The sequence below is a fragment of the Alligator mississippiensis genome, chromosome 4 (assembly GCF_030867095.1).
Source record: "Alligator mississippiensis isolate rAllMis1 chromosome 4, rAllMis1, whole genome shotgun sequence".
Classification (NCBI taxonomy): domain Eukaryota; kingdom Metazoa; phylum Chordata; order Crocodylia; family Alligatoridae; genus Alligator; species Alligator mississippiensis.
The window spans coordinates 165401061-165424364 of record NC_081827.1 but is presented as its reverse complement, the minus strand read 5'-3'; the positions used below and the strand labels follow the sequence as shown (position 1 = coordinate 165424364).

Sequence of the window (23304 nt, the reverse complement as noted above, 5' to 3'; positions counted from 1 at the left end):
TGGCAGAGAAAGGCAGTAGCTTGTTCTTTTGTGAAATCCCAGGAGAAAAACCGAGCAGAGTCAATGATCAAAGCCAGTTTGTGCCTTTTGACCCCCTATTTGTCTCTGGGGAGGCTGCTACCTTTGCAGGGCAGAGGAGAAAACAAAGGCTGCCTGATTGCTATTGTACAAGCATTCAATGCAAGTTATTTGGAGTATATTCAGAAGCAGATTATGGGTGGGGACTGGGGGAGACTGATTTTGGTGAAAGGGGTCCAGTTGACATCTCCGACAGAACGGCCCTGTCAACCTCAAGACTGTCCATCTTGGTGGTTCTGAGCTTACATCACCCCCTTTTCATGAAGCCTGACCACTTTCACCCAAGAGCCATCTGCAATACTCAGGGGTCATCTCCCCCAGAATCAGTCCAGCCTATCCCAACCTCTGCCTTCCCACGCTGGGTCTAGGCTGCCTTAGAAGTGCTCCAAACCATGTGCTGTCTTTGTGGGAGAAAAAACAAGCCCACTTACATCACTCCATGACCTCAAGCACTGCAGAGATAGGGAGTCCATTCTCCGAGAGGCCTCCTGTGCTTATTGCTCCAGGCTGGGAGCCTGAGTGAGGGGGCTCTCACATGATTGCAGCTTATGACTTACTTGTGAATAAGGAAACTACTGAACTTCCCAGCTGCTCTTTTTCAGAGCAGTTTCCCTGCAGAAGGAAAACAAAGTTCTGTGCGATCAAATGCACATATTATTGATGACACTTTTTCTTTCGTGGCTCTTCCTTTTGATTTTAGCCAGTGGCTGCATGCAGCCGGGAGAAGGTTTATATTAGTATCTTTTAAAAGCAAGGAACATGGATGTTTGTCTGCAACTCTTCTGCTGTTGCTGCAGACAAGAGGAGCCAGAAAAAAATCCACTCATCAGGTATTAGTATTATTATTATTTATTTCTCAGTGTAGCATCTAGGACTGGCTGAGCATGGAGGCTCTATACTGGGTACTAAGTGAGGCAGGCCATTCTTTGAAGAAGTGGATGAGAAAGGCAAGATTATCTTGCTTGTAAAGAAGGGGGAACTGAGGCACAGGGAGAGGAAGTGGCTTGTTTAAGATCCTACAGGGAGGATGATTGTGGTAGGAATGGGTGCTAAGCAGAGCTACAAGCATGAAGCTACTCTGTTCTCAGGTGTGTGAATTTGGTGTCTGTCATACTAGTTTGTCTCCAGGGGTCCTGGCTTTTGGCAAGAGTAGGGCACCTTTCCTGGCTGGAACTCATCTAGACTAATTATAGCCTGCCTCTATTGCAACTCCCAACCATCCCACAAGAGACTAGCGCATTTTCTCTTTCATCACCTGTCCTGAACTGGTTGTAGAATAGTGTTTGTTGCAGCATGCTGAACACTATGCAGCGCTCCACCCGTCAGCCCGATTTCCATGACCCTGGTGTGAAATATTTGGTGTGAAGCCTTCATAGTCCCATGAGAAAAAAAGATGTGGGGTCCGAACAGGCGCTAACATGCAAGTTGTGGAAGGTACTAAAGTCCCTGGGAGATGGGTGCCCATGGCAGCATAAGCTGTAAATGGTCTTGTTTCCCCCCTCCCTCCTTTGTGGGTAAGGGGTTCTGGATAACCAGAAGGGAGCTAGTCATAATGCACCCCAATGATGGAGAAATAATACACCTGAAATTGCTATCTGCTCCCCTTCCCCACCCCCCAGCACCCCCATGGCTGGCTGGAAGGCAAATCAGGGGATTCCCTATAAACATCAAAATGGGCTCCCCTTCCAAAGCCCCTGGTGCCAGAGCTTCCCAGCTTAGGGTACCTCAGTCTGAAATACCCCTGCTGCCCACCTCTAGCTGCCCTCTCTTGCTGAGACTCTGTGCCAGGCCCCTGCCACCTCAGTGCTCCCTCCCTGCTTGTCCTTCAGATGTGTGGGTTATGGAGTGACTCTTGGAGCACTCACCCCACTTCCTGCCCACTCAAGCCTGGGTATTCTTTCCCCAGGGCACACAACACTGGGGCAATTAATTGTAGGAGAGGGGCTCTTTTTCTCCTTGGTTTTTAACTCTGATTAGGAGCAGGGGGCTGAGTTCAATGAATGTGCCCCTACTGGATGGGCTTATACACATCTACAGCACCCCTACCTGGACAGGTGTATAGCTTTCCACTACACATGCTCTTCATGCCCCTAACTTAATCATCTGTTGACTGCATTAACCATTTGCAATCCCTTTACCAGAGAGTTATTACTATACTATGTGCCTGATAGTTCCTTGTTCCCTGCTCTGCTGGGTGACAGTGTCCCCCACTTGCCCTGGAGCTAGGTCATTCCAGCCACTAGCCTCAGGATTGTGTGCATTCCTGTGTGTGGAAGCTCAGTCCCAGCCCCAAGGATGGGGCAGGAGCAGGGTGGGGGGGGGGAATGGATGTAGGCCATGGCAATGATGAGGTCTCTCCTTTCGTAGGAGTGAGACGCTCCAGTACTTCAACCAGCTGGTGAAGCGCAAACGGGCTGAGGCCACCAACCTGTGGAACGAGCCCGTGGATGCCACCCACATGGAGCGGGATGACGACCGGGAGCTCTACAACCTGCTGCAGAAGCGGGCCAAGCTTCGCCGGGGGTCAGAGGTCGGTGCCCCTACCGCCATCTGTCTGGGGCTCTCCCCCAGGCTGTGGGACTTGCCTGTATCTCCTGTGGGAGATCATTCATTCTCTGCCTGTGTGCTTGGTACTGGACCTGGGCAGGATTTCGGGGTTCTATTTCTGGGGGATATGGCCTGGTGCAAGTCACTTTTGGGTTTCCCCCCTCCTCAACCTGCAGGTTATGAGCTCAGGGCGGGCGCTTGCCCTCACTCTGTGTGCAGCTTCCAGCACAGTGGGGCTCTGAGGCTCTATTTAGCCTTGTAGGTGCTGCTGGAGCACGCTAAACAATAATTTTCCCACCAAAAAGTGGCTGTGAGAGAAGAAATAAGGCCAGGGGGAAGGACTGTGGTGGGGTCCATGGGGTCTTGCCCAAACTGCTGCATCGCCAGAGCACTGGAGTGTTTTAGCCTTCTCTATGCCTCTCTTTTCCAAGTGGGAAAACTGAGGCATGGAAGCACTGTGGCTTCTCACACAGCAGAGTAAGAGCTGGGGTTAGATGCCAGGAGTCCCAGCACTCGGCTCTCCTTGCTCAATGACACTGGATGCAACCCAGCTGATTCCCAGACCCATCCCTCCTGTTCTAACTTGCTGGACACCATGCTGCTCCTAAAGACAGGATGCAACCCCCTGCTCCACACCCCCTGCTGTAACCACTGGATATGCTCTCCAAAGCATCACTGTCCTATCCACCTCCCATGGGTTTCCTAGTGTGTGGGGCCATCACCTGGCAGTTGTTGCTGGATAGAGAAGGCAGTAGGTGAGGTTTGCCATGTGGAGAGGGAGCTGTAGTCTGACACTCAGCTCTATCCCCCTCTGCTGCAGGGGTACCGGCGCCTGAGCTTTGACATCAGTGCCCACCGGCAGATCCGCCGCGAGGTGAAGGACCGGTGGAAGCACATCCTGGAGGCCTTAGGTATGGACACAAGCTTGGTCAAGGGAGCTGGGGGCAGCTGGACAGCTCTGCCCTCCCTCCTGATTCAGATGCCAGTAGTTAGGGCACCCCCTGAAGCCGTGGTGCACATAGGTTGGGCTGGGCTGTGCCTTTGCTCCCAGAAGGTAGCCCTTTGGGCTGGGGGTCATCCTCTCCTCATTCATGCCCTGTGCTAGGCCCCTGGGATGCCAGCATGACCCCTTGATGGTTGAGGGGATGGAGGGTTAGGATGAGGAGCATGGTAGAGGTGTGCATGGGCAATACTTCCAGCAGAGGGTTGTCCTTGCCCTCCCTTTCCTGGGTGCCACCTCTGTAGAGAGCTTGGTCCAGACAGAGGGCAGAACCTAGGGAGAGGTATGGTCTGCCAGTGGCATTTGAGCCCCTTCCAGCTGGTGGTAGAAGAAGGTTTTTACCTCCCTGATACGCTGCATGGTGCTAACAGGGGCCCTCTCTCCTCCAAACCGGGCAGGGTTCAGCGCCGAGGCAGATGGCCTGCTCACTGTCACCTCCACCATGTCCTACAGCTCCCTGCGTCACCCACAGCAAGCCCGTGCCCTGCTCACCACACTGGCCACAGAGACCAGCCTCTTTGACCGCCACTGCAGCCCCCCAGAGAGATACCTCTTTGTCCTGGTATGTGTGTGGGGAGGGGGCTTCTCCTCGAGGCTTGGAGGGGAGAAGCTAACCAAATGGCTGATGCTTCCACCCCCCCTGCCCTGACTCTTGGGGGAGCTGGGACCACCCTGTCTTCACTGCCGTCCCTGCTCTAAATCCCCTTGGGGGTGCAGGGGGATCCCGAGTCATCACTGTGGGCAGCCTGGCTGGGCCCATACAGCCAGCCCTGCCCGCCACCAGCTCCCGTTAGATCTTGGCCCCCCTGTTGCCTGGGCTCCACAGTGCCCTGCAGCCCCTGCTCTGACCTCTGCCACCCTCGCTGTGTTGCCCTCTCCAGGACCGGCTCATTGTCCTCGACGTCGGTGATGACTTTCTCTCTGCGGCCCGGCGCTATTACCCACTGGAGGAAGACAAGGCCCCCCACAGTGAGGAGGAGCCCCTCAGTGAGGAGGCCATCTTGGTGACGCTAAGCCCAGGGCCTGAGCTGCCCAAGGAGGTGGAGGAGGAAGAAGAGGAGGAGGAGGAGATGGCTGAGGAGGTGGATGAAGACACCCTGCTGGCCAAGCTGATGGAGTGAGGCCTGTGTGTGGGCAGCAGTGGGCATTATGGCTGAGGCTGAGAGCTGTCACCTCAGCTCCTACTGTGGCAGGGTGCCTGGCAAGGAGTGGTGAGCGCCCCTCCAGCTGCAAAGGGGCCAGATGGCAGCTCAGACCCTCTCCTGCCCTCTCCCCATGCACAGATTCCCCCCGCACAATGATCCCCCCTCCCAGCCCTGCAGATCCCAATTTTGTGGTTGTCAGTCAGCAGGTGCTGGGGGGGAGGGAGGGAAGAGCATGACCACCTTGCACTTTCCCATCCTGCTAAATTGGAGAGTGGGAGAGCTCCTTGGAAACTGGGAGGTGGTTGCCCAGGGTGCTTGTTGGTTGGAGAAGGTTAGGATCTCCCCACCCAGCCTTCCTCCAGCACAGCCAAACCCGTCAAAAAATTCAGTGCAACAGGTTCACTCCTGGCCCCTGCTAGCACTGAAATGCAGCTACTTCTGGGGTGGAATGAGCCAGCTGGCTGTCAATAGCTGTTTTGGAAGTGAAGAACATCTTAGCCAGGGTGCAGCAGTGACCGGATAAAAGCTTTGAACCTTCCTTTCTTGTTGGTGTTGATTCTTTGGGTTATCAGCAGTCAGCAGCCCCAGTCCAAGCCAAAACGGCCTGTAGTGACTTGTACTGGTGTTACTGGGAGCAGAGGTGGAGACTCTGCTCTTATATGGGAGAGGTCGTTCTGCCAGTGACCTGCAGCTTGCAGGAGGCCTTGCCCCATTCCTGAAGCATAATGATAGGTGTTACCTGCAAGGGACAGTCACACCCATGAAGTAGGATAGGTGACTGCAGCTGGACTAAGGGCTGGTACATGTATTGAACTGGACAAGGTGGAGGCAGGCACTGTTCTATTAAGCTACCTAAAGTGGTAAGGTTTGCTGGTTCCCCAGGTCTGCTGTTCACACCAGGAAAATAATCCCTGGGGGTTTTATTCCTGAGTTTTTCATCATTTCTCCAGGGGAACTCATGGCTTTTTTAGATGCCAAATCAATCACCTGTCCCTACCTCTACCTCTACCATGACAGTCCTTTCCCAGCCGCCTTCTCTTGCCCTCCACCCATCTGCCCCAACTCTGCCATTTCTTACTAAGGCAGCTCCTTGAATCTTCTGGCCCTGGTTTGTGTCCTTCCCCACCAAAGTTATGCCAAGGCTGTTCTGGGTTCAGTCCGCCTCCCAGCTCAGTCCATGCCCTTTCCGGCCGACCCAGGTGTCTGCCTACTCTCCTCTTCTGGGGCTATAGAGCTTTGCAGTACAGCCGTCCTGCCTCTGATACCCCCTTTGCTATATTTCCCACACCTGTTGTATCTTGTCAGTAAACCTCAGCTGTGAGGGTTCAAAGAGGGTATTGGAGCCATCCACTGCCCATGTGCATAAAGAGCCTGGAAAAAGCTCGCCTTCCTACCCCCCATCCCTTCACATTTCCTCTCACTGGAGCCCAACAGGGATTAGCCACAGAAAAGGCCCAGGAGCAAATGGAACCAGAGGGGCAGCCAGAGCTGGCAGCAACGCTATAGGCTGGCATCAGTTGATGTCTCCGAACCAGGGGATTTAGATGGGCTCAGTTCTAATCAGCCTGCCCCCTCTCCGTACACTCCACCCCCCACCCCACTCATCTTGGCTCCAGGGACCTGTTAGCAGTTAACAAGTCTCTAAATCAGTTTGTTTACTGTCCCCTCATCTCCCTCGATTGCTGCCAATGCAACTAGAGTTTCAAAGCAAAAGACTCCCTTACTAGGCTGTGGCTGGATTGCGCGGGGGATTGGGGGGGCATTCTACACAGCTCTGCTATAGGTCTCTGTGATGAGGGCAGTGTGTGTTGGGGGGGCATTGCCTGCTTGGTTTAGCAGCAATGGGGGGGGGGGGGGGGTCCTCTATTTTGGCAAGGGAAGGGGGGACACTATCTGGAAGGCAGCCAGTTGAGATCACAAACAGCAGCTTGCCCCCCCTGGCCTGAGAAAAGTCATTCATGCTGTGGGCAAGAGCCTCGGGAAGCAGGCTGGGCCGCAGCCCTTGGGCCACAAAGCAGCTGTGAGATCAGGAGGAGGTGGAGGGGGCAGATGAGGCCAGGCTGGGCACCAACCACTTGGCAAAGGGGTCCTTCCTGAGGGCACTGGGAATTGAGAAGAGGCAGAGTCTGCTCAGCTGGGTGCTTATCATGTTCCCCAGCCCTGTGGTCAATGTGACACTGTGCCTGACCCAGCTCAGCTACAGATGGCCCTCAGCTCCAGTCCGGTCCTGCTTAACAAGGTGCATTAGCTGGCCTGTCCTTGCCACAACCCCTCTGGCTCCTAGTTCCACCCCCACCCCCCGCATGTCAGAGCTGGGCACGGGGCTCTTCATGTAGTGGCCAGGAGCTGAATGGCCCCTGTGAGTATGAGCCCAGGTGCTGCTCCATCCAGCTGCTGAGCTGTGGGACTTTTACTTGGCTCAGCACCATGGAGCTCAGCTCTCAATGCCCTTGCTTCTTATTAACAGCAGGGACAGGCTGGGGGAATGTGGAGGATGCATGAACTGAGATCCCACCATGCCAGCACCCTGCCAGCCTGTCCCAGTTCCACCTCTCCCTCCACAGGCAGGTGCACATGGTCATGTGTGTGCTTACGGGCAGGGTTTACCTTATGGCAGTAGGTTCTGCATGGGCCCCACTCTTGACCAGAAAGCCTAGGGCTGAAATGGATGGCTGCCAGTTGCACTGCTGATGTGCTCAGCATTGTTCCCTGGGGACCTCTGAGGGAAGAGCCTGGAATTGAGGTGGCAGCTGCCTCTGCACAGGGGATGGGATGTAATTTAGCACCACTTTGTAGGGAAAGGGCCAGCCAGTGGCCTTGTTATATAATCAGGCTTTCAGGCAGGTCTTGGAATTCTTTTACCCCATGAATGGAAAATCAGCTGATGGGCTGGGCCAGTCAGTGGGTGCATTTCCATAGGGATCAGCCTGCAGTCCATGGGATCAAAGGGGATTTTGGAAGCACAAGTGCAGCAACAGCTGCCCTGCACCCTCCAGCATTCATTCACATGCACTGCTTTCACACTGTCCTCCCAACCTTGGTTGGGGTTTGGACATGGCAGCCTGATGGCTTTGACCTGTGAGGGGAGTGACAGGGGCAGACAGGGTTACGGGGATCAAGCATCTTCTCCTGACAAACATTGTTTGCACTCCCATTTTGGTGTTGAGGGAGGAGCTGGGATCTGCCCCATGGATGGCCTGTGCCAGGGCAGTGGAAAGCAGAAATCCTGGGCAGCTAGGGCAACACTGGGCCTGGGAGTGAGTGGGGTCTGGGCCTGGGGTCAAGCAGGGCTGTTAACAGAATGGCTGGTGTTCTGGGCTAACCCAGGTGTTCCTGATGGATGGCATCAAGGGGTCAGTGAGTGCCAGGCAGTGAGGACATCCCTGGTCCATGCTCCAGCCCTGCTGGAGGGAAGGGACCCATGTGGGACTGCTGTCTACCCCAACTCATGGGATAGGAGAGGTGCAGAGAAAATGTCTAGGAGCAGGAACTTGCTGGAATCTTCCCACAGACCAGTGTGACACACACACAGCCACATGCACACACACACACACATATGCAGGCATGCATCATCACACATTTCCCCCAAGCACCTGCTCGTGCCAAGGGGGCCTTGGCTTCAGTCCATGCAACATGTACATGCTGTGCCAGTGACACCTCCTGAAATAGCAGTGGGGAGGCTATATATGCCCAGCCTGGGCAGCCAAATCCCACAGGCTGAGGCACACACACACCTGCCAGAGGAGCCGGCTCTGGACACAGCCATGTTTGGCAAGAGCGTGGTGCTGCGTAGTGCAGGGCTGCTGTCGGCAGCTGAGCTGGGCTGCCTGGTGCAGGAGGAGGACATGGGACGGAAGGAGTCCTTCCAGGCCGAGTGGAAGGACCTGTCGCTCTCCACCAGGCCCGAAGAGGGGTGAGTGATGATGATGAAGCAGGCTCCCCAGGTTTGGGGGGTGGGCACCAGCATTGCTGCAGCCCCTTCTTGGCCAAAGGCATCTTGCCAACAGGGCTGAAGGGAAGCCTGGGACCCTTTGTGGAAATGGGGCCAAGGGTCCTGGAGCAATGTGTGGCCCTGCCTCAGCCCCTCCAAGGTGCCCAGATAGTCACAGGCAGAGGGTCATGGCCCCTGGGCAGAGCAGTGCCCAGTGCTCAGCATCTCCCCCAGCCCATCCCCCTGTGTCTGCCTCTTTCCCCTTGTTCCTTGGCAGGCCTTTGGCCTCTCCCCACTCCAGGAGGTGCACCACCTCCCAAGTGGGAGGGGGAATGGGGAGGGTCATATCCAGTTTGGCCCCATCTCCCTGCCCCAGCACAGCTCTGCCACCTGCTCAGCTGGGGGCAGAAAGGATCTAAGTGTCTGCTCCTTCCCTGGCACTGACAGTCACCACTTTGGGTCCTGGGACTTGTCTGGGCTCCCTGGCTTGGGGAAGTGTGTGTGTGTGGGGGGGGGGGGGGGGGCATGCCCCGCTGGGCTGTGCCCACAGCTCCCTAATGCTGCCCCCTCCCCTCAGCTGCTCCCGGCAGGAGGTGGATGACCAGCACAAGGAGACATTCTGGCAGCAGCAGGAGACGCGCATCGTGGTGCAGCGGTCACCTTGGCAGGTGCTACGGCTGGGCCGCCTGGGTGAACCCCTGGCCCAGTACCACCTGCCATCCCAGCAGGTCCTGCCCCTGCCCATCTTCATGCCAACAGACCTGAGTGCCAAGGCCGAGCGGATGGCCACCCCTCCCCAGCTGCATGATATGCTGGACTTCGAGGCGGCGCTGGCCAGGGGTACCCAGGCCAATGGGCTTTGCCCAGACAAGACGGCCGTGGCCGAGATCACCAAGGAGCTGCCTCCTGTCATCCCACCCAGCCGGCCCAGCTTTGGCAAGGGTGGCCTGCCCCGCTCCCTGTCCCGCTCCCTGTCCCAGGAGGCCCAAAGGGGCTGAGGATCTGGTACATAGACTTTCCTTTAGGGCTCTGTTTTCCCAGTTTATGGCTCCCTCTGCATGAGAAATTCCCACACGCCCTAGTGTGCTGGGACACATGGTTATTAGACAGGCCCGTTGTGGGGCAAATCCATCCCTAGTGTGAGCTCAGTGAGGCTATGCCATGGCTGCATTAGGCTTGTTGAGTTAGACTGTATGCTCTTTGGGGCAGGGACCATGCCAAGTTTGTCTGACACCTTGCATGCCAATGATTGCTCATATAATCAGGCTGTCTCTTTAAAGACTGTCTTCCTGGAGGGGTTGTCAATCAGCTGTCACAATGGCTGATAGATTTAGCTTCATGGAGCAGGGGACCTTTCCAAGAGACATTACTGCTCTTGGGCCCCCAGCTAGGTGAGGGCTAGTGTTTGGAGCAGTTGATTGCAAGCCTGGACAGTGAGAGGAGTGTGTGTTGGTATCTGGAGCCGGGGGAAGCTGGGAATTGGGACCCTTGGGTTCTAGTCTCAGCCTGGTGAAGGCAATACAGGCTAATGGCTAGAGCAGGTGCCTGAGTCAGAAGAGAGTGAGTGGCTGTTGGGAAGGGTGTGCTGTCCAGTAGTTGGAGAGGCTGATAGGACTCCTTTTCCCTGCTGTGCTCCTGACCTGCTGTGTCACTAGGATCACCTTCCCCTTCCTAAACTGGAGCCTTTCTTTTGGATGGAGTGAATTCCCCTGGGCAGAACAGAGGCTGCTTTTACTGCCGTAGGGTGGGGTAGCTAAGGGTACTGGAGGAGGTCAAAGGGTTCAGAGGTAGGGGTGAGCTGGGATACAGGGCTCACTGCAGCACTAAGGAGAGAGGCTCCAGAGGGCAGAAAGTGAGTGAGCTTGGTGCTCCTTCCAGCAGCTTTTGATTCTGGGGAGGAACCTGCTGCACATGTCTCTGTTGTTCATTGTTTTCCCCTGTTTCCATCCAGGATCACATTCTATGAGTCTCATTGAATAATAAAATAAGAAAAGGCTGAGTGAGTCCTTCTGTTTCACTGTGGGACCTGCTCTGGGTTGGGGACACACCCCAGAAGGATCAAAACCCAGGCAGGCCAGGCAAACACTTCCAGCAACTGGCCCCTTTGCCACTGGGACTTCATGCACAGAGGCAGGACATGGGTGTCTTAGGAGTGGGGAACCCAGAACTTCCCCTGGGGAACCTGACCCCCTCCCCCTTAGCTGAACAGCAGCAAATGTTGAGACTCTGCCACCTCCTTCCTGCCACTGGGGGGAGGAATCAGCAAGGTGGACTCTGAGTAGTTCCTTGGTGTGTCTTGCTTGTGTTTACTATATGGACCATCCTAGTCTCAGCATACAAGCCAGCCACTGGGCCAGCAGTCTTAGCCTACACACACACCTGGCTTCCAGGGAGAAACTCAACCCCTAGAACTGACTTCACTCAGAGATGAAGGAAGAAAGCAAACTCCCACTGCTGGCTACAGCACCCCACTGGGGGATGTGCATCACAGACTGACAACCCAGCAGTTCTGCAGCCTGGAAAAGATCTTGTAAGCCATAAATCTTGTACAGCACAATCTGGTGGCTCCTGCTGGCATAACAGACCCTTTGGATTGATGTTGGGTCCTTTGCCAACAGCCCTGTGGTTTCCTGCATAGCACAGGCATGAGCAAAGCCCATGTCCTCGCACAGGGCTGAGACAGTAGGACCTGGTCACAGGTGTCTTCCAGCTGAGTAGAAAGAGCAGCTGCAGCAACAGCTGCCAGAAGCTACTCTTTTATCCTCTTTGATGCCTGCTCTTTGGTGCTCCAGCTTAGAGCTGTATGTCCAGCGCTATTCGGCAGGGTTGGGATGCAGGACTCCTAGGTCCAACTGTCAGAGCCCCTCCTGCCCTCACAATGAGCAGTATCAGGTTGTATTGAGGACCCACAAAGATCCGGCCTGGAGGCCTGTTCTCCATGCAGATGCCCTGAAGAGAAGCCCCCTTCTCTTTGGCTCTGCACTAGGGCTGTCCTGCTTCCCCTGGGCTGGGAAGGAGGAGGTAGGTATGGGACATGCTGCCTCCCGGACCTTTCCAGCACTTGGAGACCCCAGGGCAGCTCCCCTGGCAGACTTTATTTGCTACCTTTGTGGGGGCAGCATAAGGGAACTCAGGTGTCCTGTTCCACCCTTTTCACTACCTCTCCCCAACCCGGAAGAGCTCCAAATGACCCACCCAGGCCTGGACTTAGTACCAAGTAGAGCTTTGTCATGGAGCGGGGCAGGGGGGGTGTTAAGGGAGAGGGTGTGGTGGGGGCAGGGAGGAGGATGAAACCCACAATGTGTGTGGGGGAAGGTACAACCAGGTGTGTTTGGGGGGGGTGAGAATGGGGTGATGCCCAGTGTGTGCAGGGCTGGGGGGAGGGAGGGGAACTGGCCTAGCCTTCCTGACCTCAGCTCAGGGGTGAAGGGGGGGGATTGACCCCCTTCTTCCCCTTATGCTTCCCAGCCATAGGCAGCACAGCCTTTCTGGGGAGCCCCCACGCACTGGTCTCTCCATCCCTGCTGTGTCCCAAGGGCGCTGGGAGGGCAAGCAGGGCAGGGCTGGCTGCCAGGGAGCTGGGAACAGATGGCCAGGGAGGGGGCACATAGCCAGGGAACAGTGTGCTCAGGCCAGGACAGTACAGCTAATCTGGGGTTTGAGGCCTGTGCCTGGTCTCCCTGTACCTCCCTCCTCCACCCTTCCCTCCACAGGGCTGGGCACTCGGACAAGATACAGGATTTGCCATTATTCAGGTGGCGATGCAGTTACATAAGCCAGACAGCTGGCTTTGCTGGTGCCCGTCCAGCCTCATTATTGGGTCCAGGCTCTTCCTGGCCCTCACTGCTGTCCTCAATGCATGTCTTCTCAGCCAGTGGCAACACCCACCCCCACCCTGGCAGGTATGCCAACCCAAGAACCCCCATAACCCACCCCGCACAGGGCTGGGAGGGTGAGGGGAGGCAGAACCATTGCCTCCTACAGAGCCCAGGACACTGTCCTGGCCAATTCTGCCCCAGCATTGGGAGGGGAGTGGAGTCCAGTGGCTAGAGCAGGGGTGGGAGCTAAGTGCAGGGACTCCTAGGTTCTGTCCTGGTGTCTAGGGACAAAAATTACACATAATCTGTTTTAAGTGATCAGAAACTGGTTTAAACCGGTAACAGAGCAGAAGCTCAGTGCACATAAACCAGTTTCAGCCATTTTGAAATGGTTGAAACTGGTTTAAAATAAACCTGGTTGAATGTAGTATATCAGATTTAACTGATTTGGGTCAAACCAGTTTATGAAACTTCTGTCCCAGACCCCTTCCTTGTTCAAGTTAAATCATAGTTCCTCAGCATCCCAGCATGCTTTCCAACCCTGGGCTGGGCTGTCTGCTCCTAGCTGGGCTGGTGAGGAAGGTTCGGGGGGGCAAACCCAGGTGGAGATGCAGCCCAGTCTAGGGGGGGGGGGGGGGGCGGAACTGCCCCCCCAGGCAAACCCTAGCTGGGGTCTGGGGCCAGGGAGAGGGGGTTAAACACCCTTTCCCTGCTCAAACTTACTGCTGGCTGCAACTGTGGACTACAAATCCCAGAGGCACCTAGAAGCAGGAAGAGGAAGTCATGACCATGAGTAACCAACCCTGCAGAGTCCTACTGTTGTGAGTTTGGACTGTAAATCCCAGAGACCTTGGGGGCAGTAGGAAGAGGTAGTGAACACACAGCCAGAGAGCCTGCTCTAGTGGCTTCCAGCTTCTCGTCTGAGCTACTGCAGGCACATGGCTGCATTTCGAGAATCAAAGGTAAATGTGTGTTTACTTCTGTTTCAATTTAACCTCTGCAGCTTAGACTAACCTGCAAAGACTGAATCAATTCAGTCTTGGGCTTTTTGACTGTTTGTACCAGCTCGGCCCTCCTGCCTGCAGCACGGGTGTGTGAGGTTGTATGGGGATACACCCTCATACAGACTGTTTATGGCCTTGGCATAGTTCTGTTTCTAGGAAAGGAGCAGGTGGTGGCCTCTAGAAAGAGAGGGGATTGCAGCGGGCATCAGCACTGCCCTGACCCTACTGGACATGCAAGCTGGCCCACATGTGGAAGGCACCCCAGGCTCCCCGCATGGTCCTAGGGCTGTTTGTTTGCCTGACAGTGCTGGGTGACTAGTGACTGCATGGCTCAGCCCAGCAGAGGCTGGGCATAAGCAGTGCTCAGGGCAGAAGAGAGCTCAGTGCTGAGAGTGCTATTAGCCTAGCCATGATGACCCCAGGGCTGGGCTAGTAGGGGGCTGTGGGCTGGGAGTGAAGGGCATCAGCAGAGCTGAGGGAAATGGGACACTTCCACAGTCCCTGCCTGCAGGCACGTGGCTGGATTGAGTTGCCTGGATTGAGCTGCCCTATGAGCACGTTGTAGGCCCGGTGCTGTTATCTAACAGCAAGGCTGCATGGGGAATTGTGGGAAGAGGACATGGCACCTTTAAAAATAACAGACTGGCAGTCGGCAGTGTCACACACAGGTCTGTGCTTATCTTGCCAGCCGCTTCTGTTTACACTCATAGTACCCCCCATGCCTATGGCAGGATGCCAAGCCTGTGGGGACTGCTTTGGACAGCGGATGCCTGGCTGGGTTATATTTAGGCAGAGCAGACTATTGTGGATGGGATGAGCTGGAGTCTCCTTATGGATCCAGGGCCCCCAGCTGGGGAAGGCCTGAGTCATGCCTTAGTAGCCCAGCAAGTGGATCTATGTGCCCCCTCCATGCTGGGCTCCTGGGTGGTGGAGAGCTGGAGTTCATGTCACCAGGACTGGGCCTCTGCTGCTAAAAAAAAAGCCACCTCCCCCTTCCAAGCTGAAGGACCCACTCCCTGAGTTGCTCAGTGGCAAGCTGTTCACTCGGCTCTTCTGCAAACTGGCCAGTAGAGGGAGACAAGGAGCCCTGCTGGTCTGCCCCTGGGTTACCCTGTTTCTGGGGTGGGCAGTAGGGTACAAGGTGGGTGATGCCCCCTGACAGACTGAAGTCTGCCATTCCTCAGGCCTTGCATCAGGACCTTGGTTCAAAGCCCCCTCTATATTTGGTGCAGATTCAGCAGTTTTGCCTCTGAGTAGGGCATTCTGGGACAGCCAGAGCCCTGTTACTGGAGGCTGTAGGGGCAGATAAGAGGCAGCTGGGTTATAGGGACTAGCAGGCCTGTCCCACTGCTGTTAATAAATCAGGGAGCAGTGCTGCCAGCTGAAACCCCAGAGAAACCAAGCTGGCAGGGCCACCCCTATCAACACCAACCCACAAAACTGCTCACCTGAGTTAGAGATGCACTGGCTGGGAAGGGAGCAGCTGAGAAGGCAACCAAGCTCCCCCACCCTTTGCCCCTGGGCAGAGGGCTCCCTGCAACTTCACTTCCCCAGAGCAGCATCTCATCCCAGATGGGACTTGAACCCACAACCTTCATGTTGATGATCAGAAGCTGAGCCATGAGGGGGCTTCTCAGCCCTTGCCCAGCTCTTTAGATGGGAGGGGAAGGTGTAGAACAGCAGAGCTTACCCAGCAGGACCTGCTCTTGGTAAGTCCCCCCAGGCCTGGGCTTTTCCCTGCTCCCCATCAGGGACTACACTGAGGTCCTGGGGCCAATGTGATGGGGAGTGACTGTCTCCCACAAAGCTGCAGCCTCAACAGTCGTCTCAGCCTGTGTCCTTTCAAAGGGATTAGGCCCTTTGGGCTGCTGCAGCCCATCTTGGGAGGAGCTGGAGGTCTCGCACCACAGAGGTCTTGCAACAGTGACAGAACAGGAAAGAACGGGAGGAACCTGAGGCACTGTGAGGGGAGCTGACCTGGCTGAGGCAGGGCAGGGGCTGAACTGGGTGTAGAACCCAGGCGTCCTGGTTCCCAATCCGATTCTCTCCCAAGCTGTGTAGGGAGCCCGGGTGTCCTGTCTCCCAAGCTCTGGTTACACAATTCATGGTGCTGAAACTACATGAGGGCTGTAGTTGCTCCTTCTGGCACAGACTTCAGCTGCCAGATGAAACCCCAGAGAAACCAAGCTGGCAGGGCCACCCTTATCAGAACGTGGCTGATCCCTCTGCCCCCGCAGCCCAACCTTCCTCTGACCCCAGCCACAGGTGCTCTGAACTCCACTGCCTTTCCCTGGCTCCCCTTACTCTCCTTGGGCCACAGTGCGTTCCAGCCAGCTCTGCTCCCAGTATCCCAGGCCCTGTGGATCTCCTGGCTGCCAGGACAGATCTCACTCCTCCCCCAGCTCTCTCCCCAGCTTCAGAAGCAGGTTCAAGGTTCTCCCACCCCCAGCCAGCATGGCTCTTTCACCTCAGCCCAATTCTGTCTTTTTTTCCAAAGCCTCAACAAAGTGATGGGGTGGGGAGATTCAGGCACAGCCCTGGGCCCTTCCATACTACAGCTGTCTGTGCTCTGACCAGGAGGGGGAACAGGGGGTTTATAACTGAGCCAGGCACCAGCCCTGACCAGACCTGGCTGCTTGGGTTATGCTCAGTACAGAGATGCACCTGCCCCTACCCAACCCTTTCCCCTGCTTGGTTACAGCAGGGATCACGTGTCTCCAAGGAATGAGCAGAGCAAGGACTTGGAAGTTTATTATTATACAAAGAATTTTAGTGCAATACAATATTGGAATTTTATTGCAATATAAAAACCAGTTCCATGGACAGACACCCCCACCCATGGATGTGACAATAGGCAGGGCCCTTTCCCCCAGAATGAGCCTGCGTTAAGCACCTACTGTACCCCTCCCACCTCAACCCATCTCAGCGGCATCCACATCAGCCCTAACCTGCTCCTCCCCACCAGACTGGTTTTAAAGGGCTCCCTGCCCTGTGGGCTACAGGGTCAGTGGAACCTCGCCTATGGAGGGGACTGGCATTTCCATCCTTGCCACTCGTGCCTGGTCTGGAAGAGCCTCTGCTGCACTGTCCTTCCCTGCAGAGGGCCTATCACTTGCCCCAATCATGGCCTAGTTTTCCCTTCACCATCATTCACATACCATTGCCATCTCTGCCCTGCTCCAGCTGGGAGTGTCTGTCTTTTGGGCCCTAACCCCATGGCCCATAAGAAGAGACTGAGGTTGGGCCAGTGGGTGGTGGGAAATATCTCCTCCACCTCCCCTGCACATGGGGAGACACAAGAGCAGGGATCCTGGCACCTTCCCCTCCCACCAAGGGACTCAAGTGTTAACCCCTGACTCACATGAAGCAGCTGAGTATCCCCACAGCTTACCCCTGGGGAAATTGAGTCATAGACAGGGGGAGTGCCTGAGGGGGAGTTGGGTGAAAAGCTGGGTGGAGAACCTAAAACTCTTGAAGATCCTTCCAGTTTAACCACTAGGCAATGCTCCTCTCCCACATCTGGGACAAGAACCCAGGAGTCCTGGCTCCTAGCTGCCCCATCACTAACCACTTAACCACACACATCTGGGAAGAGTCCTCTGAAATCCTTTAATCACCTTATTTCTACCCCAGAATGCAGAACAGACCCAGGCTTCTGAATCCACTCTCCCCTTACCTTGCCCTAACCACTACCAACCCTGCCTCCCCATAGCACCATGCCCCTACGGTTTGCTGAGCATGCCAGATCTCAGCCCCCTTGCCTGACTCCTAGCCTGACTCCCCGCCCCCTCGTAAAACCCCTGGCAACTAAGGAAAGCAGCAAAGCGTGGTGAAGGGCGCCTGGGGAAAAATGCCCTGTGCCTGCAGCAGGGCACAATTCACCCTGGCACCCAGGGAACCACCCAGGGTCCTCCATAGACACAGCTCTAACACACACAGGATGACACATCTGCCTGCAGGCAGCACTAGCTCTAGAGTTCTTCCTAGCTGGAAGCTGATGCCCTCTGGCTGGGGGTGCCCCCCAGATCTTCAGCCCCTCTGGGCATCCTGGGACATGGAGCGGGACAGGGAGCGGGGCAGGCCGTCCTTGCCAAAGCTGGGCCGGCTGGGCTGGATGACAGGGGGCAGCTCCTTGGTGATCTCAGCCACACCCGTCTTGTTTGGGCAAAGCCCATTGGCCTGGGTACCCCTGGCCAGTGCCTCCTCAAAGTCCAGCATGTTGCGCAGCTGGGGTGGGGTGGCCATCCGCTTGGCCTTAGCACTCAGGTCTGTTGGCGTGAAGATGGGCAGGGGCAGGACCCGCTGGTATGGCAGGTGGTACTGGGCCAGGGGCTCACCCAGGCGGCCCAGCCATAGCACCTGCCAAGGTGATCGTTGCACCACGATGCGAGTCTCCTGCTGCTGCCAGAATGTCTCCTTGTGCTGGTCATTCACCTCCCGCCAGGAGCAGCTGGAGGGAAGAGGCAGCATTAGGGAGCTGTGGGCACAGCCCAGTGGGGCAAACCTCCCCTACCCCCTTCCCCAAGCCAGGGAACCCAGAAGAACCCCAGGACCCAAAGTGGTGACTGTCAGTGCCAGGGCAGGGGCAGCAAGTAGCAGAGCTGTGCTGGGGCAGGGAGATAGGGACAAAGGGGGTGTGATACTTGCCATTCCCCACTCCCACCTCCAGGGGAGAGGAGAGGGTGGGGGTCTACCCAGGAACAAGGGGAAAGAGGCAGATACAGGGGGATGGGCTGGGCTAGGCTGTGGGGGATACTGAGAGCAAGGTGCACTGCTCTGCCCAGTGGATGTGACTCCCTCCCTGGGGCTGGCTGAGCATCATGGAAGGGGCTGAGGCAGGGCTACACTTTGCTTCTGGACCCTAGGCCCCATCTCCACAGAGGCTCCCAGGGCTCCCTTCAGCCCTGTTAGTGAGATGCCTTTGGCCAAGAGGGGGCCACAGAGATGCTTGTACCTCCCCCCTGCCCCCCAACTTGGTGAGCCCATGCCATCACTCACCCCTTCTCGGGCCTGGTGGAGAGCAACAGGTCCTTCCACTCGGCCTGGAAGGACTCCTTCCGTCCCATGTCCTCCTCCCGCACCAGGCAGCCCAGCTCGGCTGCCGACAGCAGCCCCGCGCTGCGCAGCACCACGCTTTTGCCAAACATGGCTGTGTCCAGAGCCTGCTCCTCTGCCAGGTGTGTGTGTGCCTCCAGCCTGTGGGATGCAGCTACCCAGCCTGGGCATATATAGCCTCCCTGCTGCTATTTCTGATACCCGTGGCGTAAGGGGCTATATCTGTCCTGCACAGTCACTCTCCAGTGCTCCGGACACCGGACACTGCCTCAGTCTGTGTGTTACTGGAAACCCCCCACCCCCACTAGGGCTCCCATGAGACATGTCAATATTTATGCTCTTGCTAGCCCCTTCCCTCATGCAGCCTTTGGAAAGTCGAAGGGCTAATGCTGGGCCTCTCCGGACTGTGGAGCTTTGCAGGACTGTTCCTTTGCCTTTAAGAGCATGAGCCATTCTGCTCTGCTCTGCTCTGCTCTGCTCTGCTCAGCACACAGGGAGAACTCAGGAGTCCTGGCTACCAACCCCTACCCTGCTCCCCCTCTCTTTACTCACAGCAATAACTCAAGACTTCTTTCCCACCAACATCCCCTAATCCTCTAGATGCTACTACTTCCCCTAAGCCACAGGCAGAACCTAGGAGGCCTGAGCCAGTCCAATCTCACTGCTCTAACACAGCAACCCTGTACCCCATTCAGAGCAGAGAATAGAACCCAGGAGTCCTGACTCCTAGCTCTCCACCCGCTCTCCCCTGCAGCTCTCAATGCTAAAAACTAGACCTGCGCTGAAAGGAAGTGAGCCAACTGTTAACCCCTGGGCCCCAGTACAGTCCAGATGCACACACAGAGGAGTGGAATCAGTGGAAGCTGAGAGCCCCTTCCATGGCTGCAGGGGATCAGGTGCCATACAGCCCTGGTCTCCTAACAGGGCAGCACACCCAGCAGCTGCCCACTGTGTTACACCCTGTTGTTTGCAAAGGGGCATTGCTGCTGTAAATGCCTGTTATCCCACTTCACCCCCATGCCTGTGTGCCAGGGCTCCCCCTTTTCCCCCCCAACACACTTAGGGCCAATACCACACCTCCCCTAGGGAACACCTTGCTAAGGTAGCTGATAAGCCCAGGTGCTCAGTGGTAGGGCAGCTTCTGGGGGCTGAGGCCCACCAAACTCAGCTCGCCCATGGCTTAAGTCAAAGGCCAGGAGAAGATAAGCCAGGCACGCCAGGCCATGAAAAGGAAGTGGGAGCACGTGAAAAACTGAAGGAGGGAGAGGGGGTGGTGAAGGCAGGTTGGGTTTCTCATTGACGGGCTGGATTGGGCACCTGGCCTGGGCTGTGGAGTTCACGGCCTGCTGCTTGCTGGGCTTGGGGGATTAGTTCATCCCGAAACCTGACCCTGCTGTTCCTCATCCAGCAGCCCCCAGCTGGGGAGCAAGGGGCCCCACGCTCTGCGGGGAACAGATGAACAGCATTCTGAGCTCTGCCTGGGGACGTCATGTGGAAAACATCCCCTCAGCTGGGATAGAATGTACTAGGACACCCAAACTGCCCTCCCACACTGGGAGGGAACATGTGAGTATATGTATGTGTGCATGCGTGTGTATACATGCACACATGCGTGTATATGGAGCTTCCCTGGATGATAGGGCTCCCTGGCGAAGGGGTGCTGTAGCTCATGACTGACTCATATTTCCAGCTCAGAGCTTCAGGACTCAGTGCAGGGGATTTACGTCCAGAAGGTGGGTAGAAACTAGTGCGGCGATTCTTAACCAGGGTGCCACAGCATTGTAGGGGCACTACCAGATTCTTTGAAGGGTGCCTCAAAGTGTGAGATGATAAAGGAGGTATGAAGAGATAAGCAGATAAGGGCAGGCTCAGGTTTGTTCCTGCCTGAGCAATCCCCTATGCCCACAGCCTGGCCCCTCTGCAAGGAGGTAAGCACTAATAGACATAGATTCGTTTTTGAAATTGGATGCCACTCAGTTCACAAATGATATGGAGGGGTGCCTTGTGCCCAGGAAGGGGTGTCTTGTGCCCAAAGAAGTTGAAAACCACTGAACTAATGTCTGGAAAAAGGGACCTGGGAGCTAGAAAACCTGGGTTCCCTACCCAGTTCTGGGAGGAGGAAAGATCTAGTGGTAGAAGAGGCAGGCTAGGTTCAAGACTCCTGCCTTCTAGTCCTAGGTCAGAGAGATGAAACTAGCAGTTACAGTAGGGGACTGGGCACTAGGGCACTGGGGCTCTAGGTCCTGCTCTGAGGAAGGGGAAAGGGAAAGGGAGATAGTAGCAACCGGACCATTTCTCTACCAGGTCCACAGAAATCTCCTGTTCCTTTCAGGCTTCAGGTTTACATTTTCTTCCTGAAAAAGCTCATTTCCAACACTTTTCTTCCAAGGCTGGCTGATGTTTTGGAGAGGGAGGCAGTTACAAGTGGAACCCCTCACAGACCCACCTCTGGCATGGATCTTGCCAATGGCTTGAACACTACAGCCTGGCTCAGGAGACTACTCTGCAGGCCTGAGTCCAGTCTAATCACGTTGCTGTTACTGGGACACTGGAGTCAACACCCGGGGTCTGGCAGGAAGGGCTGTGGAATCTCGAGGGGCTTCTTCAGGGCACATGTGTACACCTCCACCCCGGCCAGGAGCACCCACTCCCTAGGTAGCAGCCCAACGCAATGGAAAACAGCTGCTGCATGGGGTTTGCCTCATGCTACTCTAAGTCTAAGGTGTGCCAATGGCCACCAATCCATGCACAGCTCTTCTGGTGGCCCTGGGGCACTCTCCTGGCATTTGCCAAGGAGAAAGTGAATAGAGTGTGTGTTCATGGCAGTCCTCTCAAGCCTGATCAGAGATGGTATAGACCAGGAGTGGCCAACCTGTGGCACAAATGGCACAGGCAGCCTTTGTGTGTGGCACGCAGCAGATCAGGGAGTGGACAGGCAACACAGAGGCAGAAAACAGAGCAGCAGATCAGTCAGGGTCAGCCGGGCAGGGAGCAGAAAGCAGAGCAGCAAGTCAGGCAGAGGAAGGGGATCAGAGTAACACTTGAGGAGGGTACAGGACTAATTTGTGACACTCCTGCAAAAAAGATTGGCCCCCACTGAAAGAGACCCACTCCAAGTGGCTTCCTGCCCTCAGCAAGGAGATAACAGACTGAGCAGGCCAGGGAGAACATGAACCGGCTGACTCCATCTGGTCTGGGTTAGTGGATGGCAACTCCAGCTCTGTGGTTTAGCAGACAGTTCTGGGGGTCTGCAGACCCAGACTCTTCCCTCAGCAGTGAATTCACGTGGCAGGAGGTGGCGGACCTTCGACTATCCCTGTCCCAGCAGCCTCCTCCTCCCACAACAGACAGCACTGAAAGCAACCACCCCTGGCCCTGCCCCAAAACAGCCAGCCACTAGCTAATCAAAATGCATTTTTCACCCCCTGCCAAGCCTGGCTCAGCTGGGATCGCTCCCTTTTAATGGCCTTTTGCTGACATAATTTATGGGCTGAAAAGCCTTTTCCAAAACAGCCTGAAAGCATGTGGGACTGATAACCTGTTCCAGGCCTCGTGTTATCTAGCTGCGCAGAGATATTTCACAGCCACAATTGACAGGGCACTCATGGCTCTCCCCTCCACTCCCCGCTAACTCCATTACTGTCTTGGTTTGCATTCAGCTGGTCCAATTAGCCCTTTCCCGTCAAATGCAAAAGGTTGGGGGTGGGGGGTTGCAAAGGAGATTGGGCTGCCCAATGGGATTATTGGAGAGGAGCATTTGTGGATTCCTCCCTGTTTAAGGGGCCGAAATGAGCTAGGAGGCTGAGTGATGTGGAGAAGCAGGCAAGGCCCTGGGACAGGTTTCCCCCTCCCACACTGGCAGCACCAGATCCCAGTGCCCTGAACTGGTGCTGGGAGTTGTGCTAGTTGCAAGCTCAGCCCCAGTACAGGCAGCACTAAGGAGACCCAGAAGAATGACAAGGGGCTTGTCCCATGTGTGTAAACAGGGAGGCACTCCTGTAGGGCAAGGCACTGCAGACAGGCCAGAATTTGGGCTCAGGCATGTTTGATCCACGGAGGCTGGAATCTGGGGCTGTCATAAAGCCACCGGGTGGTTAGGGGCAGTGGAAATTTCTGGTCATGAGTGGCCTGGAGCAATGGAGCTGAGGGGTCAGGGGGCAACCAGAAGGGACAGTGAATCAGGTCTGAGGAGGATCAGCAAAACTGTTGGGGGTGAATCCCAGGACTGGGATGGCAAGAGGGATAGTAACTGGGAATGAGGGGCATCAGCAGAGCTGAGTGGGGGACACCATGGCTGGGCTTGCAGTAGGGGAGGGGGCCACTGAGCCAGGACAGAGTAGCCTTAGCAGAATCCCCTCCCTCCTCCTGTTCTCACAAGCATCCAATTCATTTGCAAAGAAATTGTACTAATTACCAACCAAGCCCGAAGCGGCTGGAGAGCTGTGTCTGGAGAGGCAGCTCTTCCAACAGAGCCCCGGCCCCTGGCGCTGACACTAACCTGGTTAGGGTAGATGGACGGCCACAATAAAGTTGCCTTTCAATATACTTGGCAAATGATCATCCGGTGTGAGATAAACTAATCCGCCCACCCTGGACATATCTTCATTAACTTCTCTACAGGTCCCTGCTGTGGTTCACTCCCAGCTCACCCTGGCCTGTGCACTGGAGCTGTGGGTAGAGGCATGGGGGTGGGTAGTGAGAGAAATAGCATCGATTTCCATCCTCC

The 23304-nt window shown here is 55.8% G+C and overlaps 3 protein-coding genes across 6 annotated transcripts in view; 2 read left to right on the top strand and 1 right to left on the bottom strand.

Moving 5' to 3' along the window:
• PGAP3 (post-GPI attachment to proteins phospholipase 3) overlaps nucleotides 1-23304 on the bottom strand; it is a 97210-nt gene that overhangs the window by 38440 nt on the left and 35466 nt on the right. The window contains exons 1-2 of one of the 4 annotated variants that reach the window (XM_006260211.4): nucleotides 18522-23204; nucleotides 16259-17973 (exon numbers count right to left, since the gene is read on the bottom strand). The exons of 1 other annotated variant lie outside the window; for it this stretch is intronic. In XM_006260211.4, the coding sequence (XP_006260273.1) occupies nucleotides 17553-17973; nucleotides 18522-18670 (570 nt within the window). In that variant the 5' untranslated portion in view covers nucleotides 18671-23204 and the 3' untranslated portion in view covers nucleotides 16259-17552. Of the gene's footprint in view, nucleotides 1-16258; nucleotides 17974-18521; nucleotides 23247-23304 lie in introns of those variants that run through there. 2 more of the 4 variants (XM_059726983.1, XM_059726986.1) reach the window with 2 other exon arrangements.
• Nucleotides 569-5308, top strand: LOC102559531 (melanoregulin). The gene is made up of 5 exons (XM_006260213.4): nucleotides 569-908; nucleotides 2446-2608; nucleotides 3446-3536; nucleotides 4024-4187; nucleotides 4507-5308. Exons 1-5 carry the CDS (start codon nucleotides 838-840, stop codon nucleotides 4744-4746), a joined length of 729 nt encoding a protein of 242 aa, XP_006260275.1. The 5' UTR covers nucleotides 569-837; the 3' UTR covers nucleotides 4747-5308.
• Nucleotides 8464-10697, top strand: TCAP (titin-cap). Its single transcript, XM_006260212.3, has 2 exons — nucleotides 8464-8683; nucleotides 9279-10697. The coding sequence occupies exons 1-2, from the start codon at nucleotides 8535-8537 to the stop codon at nucleotides 9697-9699; spliced, it is 570 nt and encodes a 189-aa protein (XP_006260274.1). The 5' UTR covers nucleotides 8464-8534; the 3' UTR covers nucleotides 9700-10697.

Excerpts from the sequence above, each read along its gene's own strand:
- TCAP (XM_006260212.3), top strand. The coding sequence starts at position 8,535 with ATGTTTGGCAAGAGCGTGGTGCTGCGTAGTGCAGGGCTGCTGTCGGCA. Across the intron at positions 8,684-9,278 it reads TCCACCAGGCCCGAAGAGGG|CTGCTCCCGGCAGGAGGTGG; the intron begins GTGAGTGATGAT and ends CCCTCCCCTCAG.
- LOC102559531 (XM_006260213.4), top strand. The coding sequence starts at position 838 with ATGGATGTTTGTCTGCAACTCTTCTGCTGTTGCTGCAGACAAGAGGAG. Across the intron at positions 2,609-3,445 it reads AGCTTCGCCGGGGGTCAGAG|GGGTACCGGCGCCTGAGCTT; the intron begins GTCGGTGCCCCT and ends CCTCTGCTGCAG. Across the intron at positions 4,188-4,506 it reads AGAGATACCTCTTTGTCCTG|GACCGGCTCATTGTCCTCGA; the intron begins GTATGTGTGTGG and ends TGCCCTCTCCAG.